General features: G+C 34.9%; 1 protein-coding gene across 2 annotated transcripts; it reads left to right on the top strand.

The window, feature by feature from the left end:
* The first annotated feature begins 5,519 nt into the window (after window positions 1-5,519).
* On the top strand, window positions 5,520-16,652 carry LOC107854165. Of its 2 annotated transcripts, none has more exons than XM_016699160.2 (5): window positions 5,520-5,733; window positions 14,471-14,609; window positions 14,700-14,896; window positions 15,056-15,160; window positions 15,246-16,652. In XM_016699160.2, the coding sequence occupies exons 2-5, from the start codon at window positions 14,471-14,473 to the stop codon at window positions 16,449-16,451; spliced, it is 1,647 nt and encodes a 548-aa protein (XP_016554646.1). In that variant the 5' UTR covers window positions 5,520-5,733; the 3' UTR covers window positions 16,452-16,652. The 2 variants fall into 2 exon arrangements, with proteins under 2 accessions (XP_016554646.1, XP_016554645.1); XM_016699159.2 differs by having other exon boundaries at window positions 14,467-14,609.
* The last annotated feature ends 238 nt before the right edge of the window (window positions 16,653-16,890 follow it).

The raw sequence follows: 16,890 nt of genomic DNA, 5'->3' as shown, positions 1-16,890 counted from the left end.
AAATACCTATACCAAGAGAAGTAGACATTGAAACATATGAGGTTAGCATATTAATTGTTTTAAAAAAAATAAATTAAAAGAAAATCTCCAATATCAATCTTTATATATTTACACTCAAACACAAATATAGTATAGAAGTTGTGAAACCTATTGAGGTTAGTATACATGTTAATTGGCGTTCTTCTTTCCCAAATTAGTTTACTAATTGTTTTATAATATTGTTGCAGTTCGATGTTCCTGAGGTTAGTCTGTTAATTGATTTTTTTTCAACTAGTTAACTAATTCTTTTCTTTTTTTTTAATATTATTGTAGTACTTCTTCAATTTTTGATGTAGCCAAAAGAAAAGTGAAGCTACAAGTAAGTCAAGTCAATATTTTATTTTTTCTTTTTTGACCTATGGTAGAATTCATACACATTCATGTCATTTTTGAATTTATGGTAGATGATTCAAATAAAGTTTGTGTTCTTTTTACTATTGTTGCAGTTATTTTTGAGTTTAGCATGTTAATCGCGTTTTGTTATAGTTCTTATTCAATTTTTGTTGTAGCCAAAAGAAAAGTGGAGCTACAAGTAAGTCAAGTCAATATTCTTTTTTGCTTTTTGAATCTATGGTAGTGATTCAGACATTAATATAATTTATTGATCTATGATAAGTAATTCAAACATTTCGTTTGTCAAAGATGACGTTAGAGCCAATATTAAATTATAAATTCACAACTTCAACAACGTTTAGAGAATAATAAATATAGCATTATTTTGATGTGTAAGAGTATGAATATAATAATATGAATATGTCATTGTTGAAGATGTAGTAGCTAGATAATGAATTGTAGCTGCCTTGAAACCTTTCATAGCTTTTTTTTTTTTTTTTTGATGAATCCTTTCTAAGAAAAATTATTGTTCTCTATGGTATTTTTATAGCTTTTTTATTTTGAAGAGAACTATTTTTTATTTTTTTGAAAAAAAAAGGTCGAGTAAAACCTTTTTACATGCAATAAAGAAAAGGATTATGTGAGTACATATTTATCTCACTTTATTAGTATGCATTATGCAATAGTTTCACCAGTTTCTTTTAATTTTTAAAAGTTTGTTATTTGTGCACCCAAGGGTATGACCTCGTGGATCAATGAAGTTGGGTTGAGCATCATGAGATTTCAGGTTCAATTTCCAACAGAAACAAACATTAGGTGATTTCTTCTCATCTATTCTAGACTTGGTGAACAGAGTTACCAGGTACTTGTTGCTGGTGGGGAGGTGACAAGTATCATGTGAAATTAGTCGAGGTGCGTGCAAGCTGTTCCAAACACCACGTAAGTTTTTCAATATATGGTTACTTGTGAGGCATCTACATCTACATCTATCTTCTACAATCTACATATTGCTATCTACTTCTACATTTACAATCTAAGCTATCTACTTCTGCATCTACATCTACAATTTTTAAAAATGTGATTTGAACTTTTGTTCTTATTAAAAAACTTCGTCATAGTAGATAAAATATTCTTTGCATTTTTTTTCTAATACATAAAAATATTTTTTAATATTTAAAAATAATCTTTTAATTATTTTCAAACTATTTGGACTTTGATTTTAGTCCATAGTAAACACGTAAGTCTTTAATTTATTTCCTTACTATTAGGACTTTGATTTTAATTCATATAAAACACGTCCTTGAATTTTTTTTTCCTTTTTTATTTTTTTGTGTTTTTTTTTTGAATAATTTATTTAAGGTATCTTAAAATTAAATATATGATAATAAATATTAAGAGAACTGATAATTATGAAATTGTAAAGTCTATGGTAAAAGAAAAGATATATTAGTAAGAAGTGTTACAAGAACCTAATGATTAAGGAATTCATGGTAAAAGAAAAGATATATGGTTTATGTTTTAGGTTAGTCTTATTATTGATAAAGAGGATGCAACCAATGGCATTGGTCAAGTCTAATTAAGTCTTATTTATTGTTTTTATTCATAGTATCTAGTCATCTCAAATAAGTATGATTTTTTTTTGATAAATTTTGTTGGTTTATTTTTTGTTATTATTATTATTATTATTATTATTATTATTATTATTATTATTATTTCTTGAGTCGAGGATTTATCGAAAACAATCTCTTACCATATAAACATAGTAGAGGGTAGGTAAGTTGTACGGGTATGTATATGTTGTTGTTGTTGCCGATGGTAGTTGTGCTTGTAGGCTACTATAATTGCTAGGATTTTTCTTGAACATCCACCTGTTCATTCACGCCATTGAAAAAATAGGCATCTCATGTTATCTTTGTTATATTCACATCACTATAAATTTGTTATGCAGAAATGTGGTGTTGCCTCACATGGCAGAGAAGCATGTTTGATAATAGATTCAAGGGAAAGTTGCTATTTTCTCCCCTTATCTTTCTCACAACATTGCATATTAATTTCTTTTAGATGAAAAAAAAGGCAAATCCGAGAAAGCTAGAATGTTGTAAGGCATTCAATGAGGGATAACAGAGAAGATGTATATTTTAAATACAAAAAAAAAAAAGAAGAGAAGATGAAGAAGAAAAAGATTTGTTTTTGTTTTTTTTAAATTATAGTGTTTATTGAACATGAATAACAAAATCATTCTTTTCTATATATGTGTGTTTTTTACTCTTCACTTTTCATAAATCGTCATAATAATTTTCATTGCCTATTCATAGATAAAAAGAAAAAAGTGATTTATAGTATGAGATTTCATAATTTGCTTTAGAGGATCATTTAGATGTATAAAGCGATTGGTGAATGTTCAGTTAATAAAATTAAAAAGATCGAGATACTTTAAATGTGGTTTTGACCCTTCACTTTGTTCGTGAATTATCATAATAATTTTTATATTTTTTGTCCATGGAGAAAAAAGGAAAGAGTAATTTGTAGTATGAGATTTCATAATTTGTTTTAGACGATCATTTAGATGTATAAAGTATTTGGTTAAAATTCAGGTAGAAAACTAAAATATCAAGACATTTTAAGTGTATTTTTACCATTCACTTTATTCATAAGCCATCATAATAATTTTCAAGCTGTTTGTCGATAGACAAAAACAAAAGAGTGATTTGTCATATGAGATTCTATAATATATTTTAGACAATCATTTAGATGTATAAATCTCTTGTATTTGTATTATGAATACTTTTAGAGTATTTGTTCATTGATCCTATGTTTCTACCCTATTATGCTTGTAGAATGCAAATTTTGAGGCACGTGTTAATGTCAAGCTGGTTTCTGAAACTGGTGTTGAGGTTATTGCCAGTGTTGTTGTCAAGGGACAAGCTGATCATGTCTTGATCTCGGTCATAATGGAGGGACTGGTGCCTTAAGATGGACTGCATTCAGAGTGTCAGACTTTCACGGGCATCAAACTTTAGTGGCTAATGACCTTCGTTGCCAAATAGGTAGAAAATAAAAAGAATTAAGATATTTTAGGTGTATTTTTGACCCTTCACTTAATTCATAAAGTCATCATCATAAGATCAAGTTCAGAGAGAAAATAAAAGAGTGAGTGGTAGTATGAAATTTATTTTACACTGACATTTAGATGTATAGAGCGGTTGGTGAAACTCAGATACAAAGCTAAAAAAGTCGAGATACTTTAGGTATTTTTTTTTACCGTTTACTTTATTCATAAATCATCATTAAAAATTTTCAAACTGTTTGTCGATAGAGAAAAGAGAAATAGTGATTTGCAGTATGAGATTTCACAGACTTAGGTCACAACTATTTAATTTTTTCCTATAAAATTAATAATACTATTAAGATACTAAATTTCAACGAATTTATGATTCTACTATTAAGTTCTTGACAATCAATATATAACAAACAAAAACAATGGAGTAGAAGAAAATGTAGTAATAGAAATCTAAAGAGAATGAATGAATTGGACAAAAAATAGAAATAGAACTTTAACCTTACCTAGGAAATTAAAGAGACATAGTAGGTTGTCTTTCCATAATTTTTTTTTGTTTTACGATCATATTTAGTTTTAGTTTTAGTTTTAGATTTTAGCATCGTAATCTTTTATTTAATTTTAGATTTTTCTTTCTTTATATAGAGAGTCTTATACCTAAAGAAACTAAGCGCCCGTTGGGCCATAATTTTTTTTCTTCTTTTTTTTTGATTTTTTTTTCACTTTTTCGAAAATTGTGGTGTTTGGCCATAAAAATTTGAAAAATTATTTCGGAGTTGGATTCCAAAAAGTGAAAACAACTTTCTGTTGTTTTCACAATTTTTCACTTTCATTTCCAACTTTCATTATTTTACATATATCCCAATCTTTAAATTTTTACACAAACCATTCTTATAACTACAACCAACCACCAAGAAAAAAATTATTATTTATTTTCTATGGTACAACATCATTTTTAATTGTTACAGATATTCTAATTTTTTTTTTCTTTTAACCAAAATTTACTAACGTGAAGTAAAATATAATAAATGACAATCTACGGCAGAAAATGAGAAATTTAATATTTTTTTTTGCCATTCTAATTTTTTGTATATGTCATATAATGGCTATTATGATTTTAATAAATTATTAAAAAGTCGTCAATAAAGTCGCATATCAAACATAACGTATCCATGCATATTTACGATACAATAATATTCAAGGAAAATCAATATCATCAATAAAGAAAAAGTAAAAAATTAGCACTAATCTATTCAGAAATAAGTCATCCGTAATTTTTTTAAAAAAGACCAGATTCAATAAAATAATTAATTCAAGTGAAAGTAATTAAGAATTTTCATCAACAAATTTAAGAATATATATAAAATATATTTATATCCATCAATCATATTTATCAAAATATATTTTTCTCTATTCAATCGATTATGGTTAGATAAATTTATTTAGCTCGTGCTTGTGTTATTTTTATTCAATTTTTAGAAGAATAACAATCATAATAATTAGTTTGTTGTTAATTATTTTATCAATTGAAGACATATAAATTATTTTCTCAACATTTGGTTGTATGTTAGTAGGTAAATTAGTAGTTGAGTGATTTTGATAATTTTTAAAAGTTGAGGGGCATAAAATCATATTAAATTTTTTTTTTTGAAAGTTTAATTTTTTTTTTTTTTAAAAAAGACATGGTCAAACACAACTTCAACTCCAACTTCATCTTCAACTCCAACTCCAACTCCAACTCCGGAAAAAAGTAATTTTCATGGCCAAGCGACTACTAAAAGTGATTTCAGGTAGAAAATTAAGGACATGGAGATGCTTTAGGTGTGTTTTTGACCTTCAGTTTATTCACGATAATCCTTTGTTGTTAATATATATGAAATCATACCCTAATTTTAAAATGAAAGTATGAATTTATTTTAAAATACTATTAGTCCTGAAAATTATTATATTTATTTTTTGTATGTGATCTTTTGTATTGACTTGAGACAGTTGCACGTTTCCTAAACTAGTATTATAAATTGAAGGAAAAAGCTGAAAAAATTATTTTGTTTAAAGCAGAATTTTTAATGAAAGTTAAAAATTTCAAACTAAAAGGCAGTCAAACTCTTAACATATTAGAGATTAAAATCCGTATTACCAAAAATAAAAAATAAAAAATCCGTTTCCGAAGACCTTAAGACCAATTGCCCGACCCGACTCGTTCGTGATATTTCAGTCTCTTCGTCCTCCATATTCAATGGTGACCTGTAATTCTCCCAACTATCTCCAACACCAAGCCATAGTTGGCTAGTTCCCCCTTTGAGGTATGGCCGTCTTTGTTTTCTATTTATGTTTCATTTCATGCTATTTTTTTTTAATCACAGGGTCCCATACCCTTGAGGTATGTGTGTATGTGCCCTAAAACCATGTGTTTTCATGCTTCTTCCGGAAAAGAAACAATTTGAATAGCAAAAGAGTTCTTGTTTTCTTTGATTTACAACTACTACAGTCTCAATCCCAAACAAATTGGGGTTAGCTGTATGACTTCTCATGCCCAGTTCGCTTCATTCAATTTTAAATAAAACATAAAAAGCACTTGAGGTTCTTTATATTTTCTACTTACATATAAACTTCTTACTAGACGAAAGCTCCTAGAAAACATTGGATATAAAGTAACCTTTACTAGTAGTCTGTTTAGCCAAGATTTTGTAATCAACTTCTTTTGAAAAGTGCTTTACCAAAAAGTACTTTTGATGAAAAACAGTTTAATTGCACTTTTGAACAACAATTAGTGTTTGACAAGCTTTTAAGAGTGATTCTAAGTGTATTTTTTGCAAAAGTTGCTTTTGGGGAAAAGCTACATTTTTATAGCTTTTGCTAGTCACTTGAAGCGATTATGTTCTCTCAAAAGTTTGGTCAAACACCTCTGTTTGTAAAAATAAGCACTTTTAGGAAAAAAGCACTCTTAGGAAAAAATAAGCTTGGCCAAATAGGCTATTAGTCCTAACTAGTTGATATCGTCTAAATAGATCATTTTCTTCCAATTTTGCCCTAGTTTCACTAGGTTTGCGTAGATTCCTAAAATTCTAGGTAAAAAACCTTCCATGTGATTTTAGTTCAACCTCGTCTCTCCTTAACTCTTTCACCAACCGTGGTCCTGCACCTATAAAAGGTTCATCTAGAGGTCTTCATAGGACATGACTATCTTCTATTGTTCTACTTGCACGTTCTACCGAAGGTGGTCATTTTTTAATCTTGTCTAATCTTGTATGATCACACATCCATCTCAGCATACATCTTCGAGACACTCATTCTATGTATATGTTGGACTTTAGAGGCATAACATTTACTCCCAAATAACATTGTTGGTCTTACGACCATTCTATAAATTTTGCATTTCACATTGATAGATATTGGTCCATTGCATCATGGTCGCAGTTTTCCAGTTCAGTCATGCTAATTTGGTTCTATGTGTGACAGCTTTATCTATCATATGCAGTTCTCTTGGAATATTGATCCTAGATATTGGAATTTTGGATTTAGGCACTGCAATGCCATTTACTCTTACATCCTTACCAAAAAGAAAAATGCGATTTAATCTTACCTTAACTACACTCTTTGAAAGCTTGTGGTTGGCACCCTCATAAAAATGTTATATGGTGGGGAATAAGTACTGTAACCATGATTTATTTGTGCCTAAAATTTTCAAAATAGACATGCTAGTATTTCTGTCTTTTTGACTCTTTCATGTAATTTAATATGACATGTTCATTTTTCTTTTACTAAGAATAAAATGTAACATATCATTTTTTTTAATATTAATTTTTTCAAGCATTTCAAATGTGTGAAAGTTCATTGTTTTGTTTTTGTTAATAAATCTTATATGATATTGTTTTTAAACATGTAACCAACATTTGTTTTGTGAAATGTAATGACGTCAATTAGCATCATCTAGTCAATAAATAGCATAACTATTGGACCTCATGCTAAAATTTTAATAAATATCCTATGAAATTGTACTTGACCAACTTTTGAAGAAGCTACTGCTGACACAACTGGAAAGTAGAAAAGGGCAATTTCTTTTGCTTTGCTACCTGGAAAAGTATGCCGTACTATGAAACTGTGGTTATAATGAGGAGGATGATGTGCAATAGGACCTCAACAACAACAACAACAAACCCAGTGTATTCCCACCTGGTGGGGTCTGGGGGGGTAGGATGTATGCAGTCCATACCTCTACCTCTGAAGAAGTAGAAAGGCTGTTTCCGATAGACCCCCGGCTCAAGACACGCGGTACCACACAAACACATAGTAAAGCACAGCACAAGGTTACAAGATTACATAACATAAATACGGCACCAATAAGTAATCTAAAACAAAGGAAAACACACAGATTCATAATAAAACATGGGACACGGACTCCTAACAGGAATAAACCCCCACCACGTAGTTCCCTACACTAGCGACTCAGGCTGGCCCTAGTCCTCTGCCCTGATTCGCGTCCTCCAAACCTTCCTATCTAGGGTCATGTCCTCGGTGAGCTGTAACTGCTCCATGTCTCGCCTAATCACCTCACCCCAGTACTTCTTCGGCCTACCCCTACCCCGCTTAAAACCATCCAACGCTAGCCTCTCACACCTACGGACCGGGGCATCCATGCCCCTCCTCTTCACGTGTCCGAACCATCTCAATCGGGCTTCCCGCATCTTGCACTCCACTGGTGTCACACCAACCTTCTCCCGGATGTTCTCATTCCGAACTCTATCCCCTCTAGTCAGCCCACACATCCAGCGCAACATCCGCATTTCTGCCACCCTCATCTTTTGGATGTGGGAGTTCTTCACTGGCCAACACTCCGCTCCATACAACATGGCCGGACAGACTACCGCCCTGTAGAATTTGCCTTTAAGCTTAGGCGGCACCTTCTTATCACACAGCACCCCCGACGCGAGCTTCCACTTCATCCATCCCGCCCCAATACGGTGCGAGACATCCTCGTCAATCTCACCGTTACTCTGGATCACGGACCCGAGATACTTGAAACTCTCCCTCTTACCTACCTCCTGTGATTCCAGCTTCACTACTACCTCATTCTCCCGCCTCACGTCATTAAACTTGCATTCCATGTGCAATAGGACCTACTTTAGAAAAAATATTTCTCCTGTATTATGGTTTCTCTGTTATATTTCAAAAATAAACAAACTCAACTGGGTTAATCGGGCCGAGACGGCCCACAACCCAATTGACAGGTTTACTACCTGTCCACTCTATGACTGTCTCATTCGAGAATTGAAATTGGATTACTCCGTTTCTACAATCAACTGAGGCATAGCAAGAGTGGAGCCAATCCATATCAAGAATAACATCAAAGTCTGTCATGTCTAACTCTACAAGATTGACTGTGGTGACTTTCTGGGGTATTGTGACTGGGTAATTTCTGTATACCCGTTTGGCTATGACTGAATTATTGCCTCGAGTAGAAACTGAGAAGGGTTTTGAGAGGATTTCGGGTTGACACCAAAGTCTACTGTTATATAGGGAGTCACGAAGGAAAGTGTGACTTCGGGATCTAACAAAGCATAAACATGAATATGAAAAACTTGCAATGTACCAGTGACCACATCAGTGACCACATCTGCAGAACCCTCCTGATCCTGTCGAGTCTGAATGGCATAGAACCTATTTTGATTCTGTCCGCCATCTGTGCTAGATGAGGCACCCTGCTGAGTCGGGCGACCTGTTGGAGCTGCTAAACAGTTAGATTGACTTCGCTGACGAACATCCCTACCTCTCTGTGAAGCCATTAACATTCTCTCAATCTGTGGCCTGACTTGCCACACCCAAAACAACTATAACTACCCGCCATTCACTTACCCTTGTGGTTCCTACCACATTTCTTGCAAACTGGATTCGTATGAACACTATTCACACTACCCTGTGACTTAAACCATGGCGCTCTATCTCAGTTATCCTGCCTGAACTTGGGCACTGGAGCACTAGTAGAAGATGGGGTTAGAGCTGAAGATTTTTGGTGGAACTGAGAATGATTTCCAACATCTAACCTTTGCTGAGAGAAATTAAAGCTAATGTTTTGGCCCTTTTACTCTCCCTTTCCTTCTCCTTGATTTTCTTCCCTTCAATCTGTTGAGCATGAATCATCAATCTGGAAATGTCCATCTCATTAACCAACATAGTAGTTCTACACTCTTTGACCACACCTTAGAAGCGCCTGACATAAATTTGCTCATTCGGGTCCTAGAGTCAGCAACCATAGCCGAAACATATTTTGCTAACTTAGTGATCTTAAGAGAATACTCTTTCACACTCATGTTTCCCTTCTTCAGATTTATGAATTTTTGCACCTTGGCTTCCCTTAACTCAAGTGGGAAGCACCTGTCCAGAAACACAACAACAAACTTATCCCACTCTACTAATCCTGCATTTGCACCTCTATCATCCTTCCATTGCTTGAACTAAGTTTGATCCACTCCTTGCAATTGATAAGCAACCAAATCAGCACTTTCAGTTGGAGTGACACTTATGATTTCAGTAACTTTTTGAATACTATCCAAGAACTTTTGTGGATCCTTTTCAGACTTACACCTAAAGAATACCGAAGGATTCATCTAAGTGAATTTTCAAACTCTAGTTTCTGCCGTATTCACTGTTGAGTTGAAGGGTGCAACAACCTGCTGGGTATTCTGGGTGGTCATACGCTGGGCTAATGCTGTGAAAGCAGCCTTGAATTCGACATGTGAGACTTAGTCATTTAGAGGGTTTGCTGGAGCTGGTAGTGCTTGCTGATTCTCATTAGCATTGCCATTTCCATTCCTTATTTCGTTAGTTCTCTTGGGAGGTATATTCTGTAAATGTGTAGAGAACGAGTTTGAAGAAGGTTTTAATAGCGTTCACACTCTATCGCACGATATGAACATTAAAATAATAAATTTTTCCTAAGACGTTTCGTAGTCTCTCACTCATAATTGTGACACGCTTCACACCCATGAACAAGACTCTACACCCTAGGACACTTTAAACATTATGCTCTGGTACCAAGTTTGTCACGACTCGAGACCACCCCCTAGTCGCAACATGGTGCTCAGAGTCACAAGTAACCCCAAGTTAACCCATGGCCTGGTAAAACACTAAGAATATTGAAGCAAATAATAAGATACTGAATGGAAACTAAACTGGAATGACATGATCATAATAAAAGCAAAATCAATAGTAGATGTCAAAACTGAGACTGTCTGACATAATCAATATGTTGAAAGTATAACTGTTTGTCTGAAAGCCTCTAAATCATATGAGTTGTTGGGACAAGCCCCCAACTACCTCCAATTGTCTGAAACTAGTATATTAGTGAAAGTGAATGCTAATAAATGACCCTCGAATGATGAGGAATCACCAAAAACTGCTGCTGATGTAGTGCGTAATCATACTAAGCACAATCTGGATGTTGAACGTCAGAACCTATATTATAAGATAATATAGCGCAAAAGAATGTATGCAATTAGTACTTTGAATGTACTGAGTATGTGAGATAGGAAATAACTGGTATAGGCGGAGTATGATGCATGTGACATGATAAACTGATGCAAGGCCAAGTAATAAACATGTACCGCATGATAAGCTGAACAACTGAATACGAGGTCATGCAAGTATCTGTATTTGATGTATTTGAACTATGAGCTGTGGATTGTAGGAGCTACCATGAGTCGACATACCCCAATCTGAGCTAACCGGGGTCCAACCTGTAAGCCCATTTGGATGAGTGTTCAGTACCTTGCCAAGGGTGCAAATTCGGACTGAGGTGGAACCACTAAACTGATGTCCGAAAGGACTAAGGTGTCAAGCTTGGTCTGATGGGTGACCCTTTAGAACCGACGGTGGCACGTAGTTCTGGGACTTAGGGTCTTCTACTAAAGGCCTCAACCTAATTGATGGGTTAGCCTTCATCCTTGCGTCCGCTCGGTACTAAGTACTACTCCCAACTGAATGACACTGATAACTGCAAATGCTCAATAATAGTAATATTTGGAAAATTGAAAATAAATGCATAATATGAAAGTATTCAATATCATGTAAGCTGAAGGATCTTACACTCATTAGTGTGTGCATGAAATCCTAGGTCATCTGGTGTTCATAACCCACCATCTCTGAAGAATGTAACTAATCACGATAATACTACAATTTGAACGTAATACGAAATTTCATAATTCAAGTCGAAAATCAAGAATTTATCACTATAATGAAATTTCATAGTCATGAGTATGGAAGGATGCTCAAATTTATGGAAAACGTATATTTATGGTTTAGTCAAAGCAAGAAACTGAAAACTAAAGGAATTCACACTTTACATGGAAACCCTAAGCTTGAAGGGTGAATTAAACTTGGGGAATGAGTTTACTATGGGGCTAATTGGTGAAAGGAAACCCATTGATGAAATCACACATACCTGAGGTTGAAAATCTTGATGAAATTTTTGGAGTTGAACTCTAATTTTCTCTTGGGAGAAGAAAATCGCCTCTTTCTCTATTTTCTCTCTATGTGTTGACTTAATCTTGAGTTAATGGAGAATTTGGGGCGTTTTATCCTTATGTTTTAGTCTTAGGATAGCTTAAATGACATAGTTTTATTGTTAAAAGAGTTGGAAAAGACCAAAAGGCCCCCTTTGTGTTATACCAGCGTAGAATAGTCTCGCCTGGCGGTTTACTCAAATCGTCGTAAAATGACCAAATTTTGGTCTTATTGCGTAAGACTGATGGTTTGGCCTGACTAGTCGTCGCTGGTGTGATGGTCCATCACCCGAGCTGTCACACTCATGCAGACAAACACCTTTTGGTAAATTGAGCAAACTTTTTACTCCGATATCGGATTAAGGCGAAACTGGATGTGTTGGAAAGATGACTAAAATATCTATCATTTGGTGGGTCTTGAGCTTAAAAATACTTCACAATATAGGAATTATGCTCGTTTGAAGTTGACTGTAGCAAGATACTTCACAAGAAGTCAATCGGTCAGGGAGGTTTTGACTTATCTATGAGCTAGGAGTTATTTGTGGCCTTAATACATGTCTAAATCATTTCTCATACTATCAAAATATGAAGTTTTATTTCTATGTGCACTTGAAGCATGGTTCTAATCTAGGCTTAGATTTTCGGGGTGTTATAGGAGCAGGGGTGAAGGGGAGCCTTGGAGTAACTGGTAAAGTTGCTGCCATGTAACCAGGAGGTCACGGGTTCAAGCTTTGGAAACAGCCTCTGGCAGAAATGCAAGGTAAGACTGCGTACAATACACCCTTGTGGTGGGGCCCTTCTCCGGATCCTGCGCGTAGCAGGAGCTTTAGTGTACCGGGCTTCCCTTTTATAGGTGCAGGGGTTGGGGGGGGAGGGGAGGGGGTAAAGAGGCCATTTCCTATATATCCTCTGCTCAGAAAAGTTTAATCAAAGTAGCCTTGAAAGGAAAATAAGGGTATCACAATAACAAGATACGTAGAGCAAATGAAGCAACTGGTAGTAGTGAAAAATCAAGATTAAGATATTGTGTGTCTATTAACTACTAAATACGAAGAAGAGGAGACTGATCCCTTGCTTCTCCCTCATAAAAGCCTGACGTATCAGTCGACTACCTATCATTCTTCTACCCTAATTTTCGACCTCCGCACTTCCCTATCTGATAGCCTAAAGACTACCAAACACACAAAATTGACTACTAAGATGCAAATTCCAGCAACCAAATTAAGAGAAAACAACACATAGAATGGAGATGATGAAGAAGAATGTTTGAAATTAATGGATAGATAGAAAAACCCTTACTCCTAGAAGATGTTTCAAAATCTTCAACACACCTCATAAATAAGAGTTCAAACCTTCCTCTTAGGTGACCCAAAGGAAACACTTCCTCAAGTATACCTTTCTTGCCAAATTATCCAAAACAAGTGAAACCCTAACTTCAAATGTTCTTGGACCAATTTTCAGATTCTAAGAGCTAAAACTAGAGACTAAAACTACAATATAAGAGTAATATCCAATTTCATCAAAGTCTTAAGGAAAATACAAGCTAAAGGGTCTATTTATACTCATCAACCGAATGACAAAAATGCCTTTAATGAGGGGCTTAGAAAAGGGCTCCTATGGAGTGTTATTTTCGAGCGTAAAAAGTCCATCATGCCCTTAGTAAAAGGCGCCTCTTGAGTGTAAGGAACCTCCTCCTTTCTTCACTTGGACAAGGCTTTGTAATGGTTCCAAAAGGTCTTCAAGCACTTGCAAATCCGAGACTGGATCCTTTGACAATCCGAAGCTTGAACCTTCTACAAGACCTTGTAAACCTTGTACTCTTTATGCTTGTATCACTATCTAGGGTGATGTCCTCAGTAATAAGACGTGCCATATCATGTCTAATCACCTTCCCCTAGTTCTTCTTCGGCCTACCTCTATCTCTGCTAAAACTTGCTATAGACAACCTCTCACACCTTCTAACGAGTGCATCTGCGTACCTCCTCTTTACATGTTTGTACCATCTCAGTCTCACTTCAATCATCTTGTTCTTCATTGAGGTCACTCCCACCTTGTCCTGTATAACTTCGTTCTTAATCTTATCTCTCCTACTATGCTTCATTCTCTAAACATGTACGTTCTTGACTGGCAAACACTCAGCGCCATACAACAGTGTGGTCTAATTACCACTCTATTGAACTTACCTTTAAACCTTGGTAACAACATCCTTATTACACAGTACTCCAGACTCGAGGCTCTATTTTTCCCACCTTGCTCCAATACTATGTGGGACATCATTGTCAATCTCCGTGTTTCCTTAGATAATAGAGTCAAGATACTTGAAACTTCTTTTGTTCTGAATGACTCGATCTTCACTTCTCCGCTTCATGCTTTATGTCGATGAACTTTGCACTTCAAGTACTCATCTTATTACATCCATTATGCAAATTTAAAAATTTCATATAGGTGTACTGTTCCCTGGTTGTGTTGTCTATTTATAGCACCTCTATGTCTTCTGTCTTTGCGCTAAACTGTTCTATGGGATAACATAAATGTAAGGTAGATGGACAATCAAATATATAATCTCGGAAGCACTCCAACAGCCTTCATGGATACCAAGCATAGCACATCAAATCTAGCATGGATATGGGTGATCGAAACATTGGCAACTTCCAATGAGATAGACACATCTTTACTCATTGGTATGTGTGAATTTACAATTACTTTGTGACAAAAGCTGTTGTATCAACTGTAATAATGGGTGCTTTGATTTTCTGTTTCATGCATAACAGATTTGGTTAAGCGGATTCCTGAAATCTCCGATGATGTGGGGAGAAATGCAAGGGAGCTTGTCTCCTTGAGAGTTTTAGAGACCTTGTCTGTCCAGGAAAACTCAAATGCAAAAAATGATGCTTCAGTTCCCGGTGATAAAATTGAATTTGATCAATCAGTGTGCTGTGAAGATGTCCTCCGCCACTTATTGTTGGGGGTAAGTACCTCAGTTTAACTTATTAAGGTTGGGTTACATGGTTCAATAACTCAGTTTATATAGATGATTTTTTTCTGCCATTTAACTAATTCGTTACACGGGCCAACCTATATTTGTTTTTCACAAGCTTAAATCTGCATCGTGTGTATATTTGACCAGGTTTCATCAGATCAAAAAACGTCTAGGCCAGAGTTGTCGAAATGGGATTTTCAGCCATTTATCACCAAAAAAAGATCTTGCTTGCCAAAATGTGCTTTGCAACAGGTGAGCTAATCTAAATTTATATGTGAACAAGTTCGTGCATTTGCAATTTACCTGTCTGATTGTCTTGGATTTGCTTGACAATCAGATCAAGGATACTGTAGATACTACCAATCCTCTTTCTACATCTTTGAAAGCAAAGAGCGTATTGGAGGTCGGCAGTCACTTCAGAGATGGAGATCGATTTAATTCTGTTGATTCTGATGGCATTAAGCAGAGTTGTGAAGTAAAAGTAGATGATGCACAACATGAACATGTTTTACCAAGTGGGAATGCAACTCTTTGTTTGGGGGCCAAGATGAATGGCCTGCAAGAAAATCAACCTAGGACTCTGATGCCTTCTAAGAGGAGGTTGATGCCTTTACTATTCATGAAGGAGAACAGAGAAGAAACTGAACCCATATTAGAGAACGGGTCTGATACTTGCATAAAGGCCTCCAAAAGGTTTAAGCAGCAAGTCATTAGTTCCATTAGTTCCAGGGGCGATGCTGTTCATGATTTTGAATCATCTCAAAGAGATGGTGTTTCAATAGAGTTGTCTGCACGAATTCCCCAAGCTATTGTCCAAAAAGGGAACTTGGAAAATGGAGCTCTTGTTGGGGGCTCGGATGATAGCTATGAGGGTCCTGCATCAAAAGTGGTTAGACAGAACATTGGTACCAGTAGTCATGATGACCCGTTGCCTGAAATAATGATTTCAGAGGAAAAGATCCAAAATGTTGGAAGTAGCAGCAAAGCTTGTGATGAATTGAGAACATCAAGTGGTTCATCACAGCAAGCAATTCATCAGGATTCTCGCATTAATTGGGAGTGCAATGGGGGAAATTTATTCAAAGATGAGCTTCCTGAAGGAGCCAAAAAGAATACAGTGGAAAGTGATGGGCCTGAGTTTTCTAGCGGTGATGAATATCACAATGAAAAGACTAGCCTTTTTGCAAAGAGAAACTATTTTATTAGCTCTCACTGCACTCAGGGTCAAGATCCCTTGACAACTGAAAATGGTAGAGAGCTCAAACTTTGTGTGAAATGTAATGAAGGCGGGCAACTGTTGATTTGCAGTTTGAACACCTGCCTGTTAGTGGCTCATCAGAGCTGCTTGGGTTCTGTTCCCAGCTTCGATGATGGAGGAAACTTTTACTGCCCCATTTGTGCGTATTCTCGTGCAATTTCTGAGTACCTAGAAGGTAAAAAGATGTCCTCACTTGCAAGGAAAGATTTGGCATCATTCGTTGGCGTTGGAGCTAGGCGACAGTCCAAAAAATCCTCACGTAACTCACGTAGAACAAAGAACTAGTCTAGACAGGATGAAGAATTGCACCATGATAAAAATAATAAGGATATTTTGAATAAGGTCTGAGAAGGCAGGAGTGCTTCAGTCAATAGAAATTCCTTGGATGGTGAAATTACGGAAATGCCTTTTGTAGATACGTGATTTTTGATTCTCTCCGAATTTTACCTTTTTTTTTTTGATATTAATTATTTTTATTTTTGTTCATATTTATTTTAACTTTTATTTAAATTTTAATAAGTTTTGGTTGAATATATATATATATATATATATATATATATATATATATATATATATATATATTAATAATAATATTTTTGGGATATTTTTATTTTTTATTTGTATCTTTATTTTTGTTTTTAAAATAATACAAAAATTCAAAATATATATATTTCCCTTTTAATTTTAATAAATAGGCTAGTAATTTTATTATTCTCTTAATTAT

This window comes from Capsicum annuum, chromosome 3 (assembly GCF_002878395.1).
Source record: "Capsicum annuum cultivar UCD-10X-F1 chromosome 3, UCD10Xv1.1, whole genome shotgun sequence".
Taxonomy (NCBI): Eukaryota; Viridiplantae; Streptophyta; class Magnoliopsida; order Solanales; family Solanaceae; genus Capsicum; species Capsicum annuum.
Note: the sequence above shows the minus strand (reverse complement) of the source record. Positions and strands in the feature narration are given on the sequence as shown.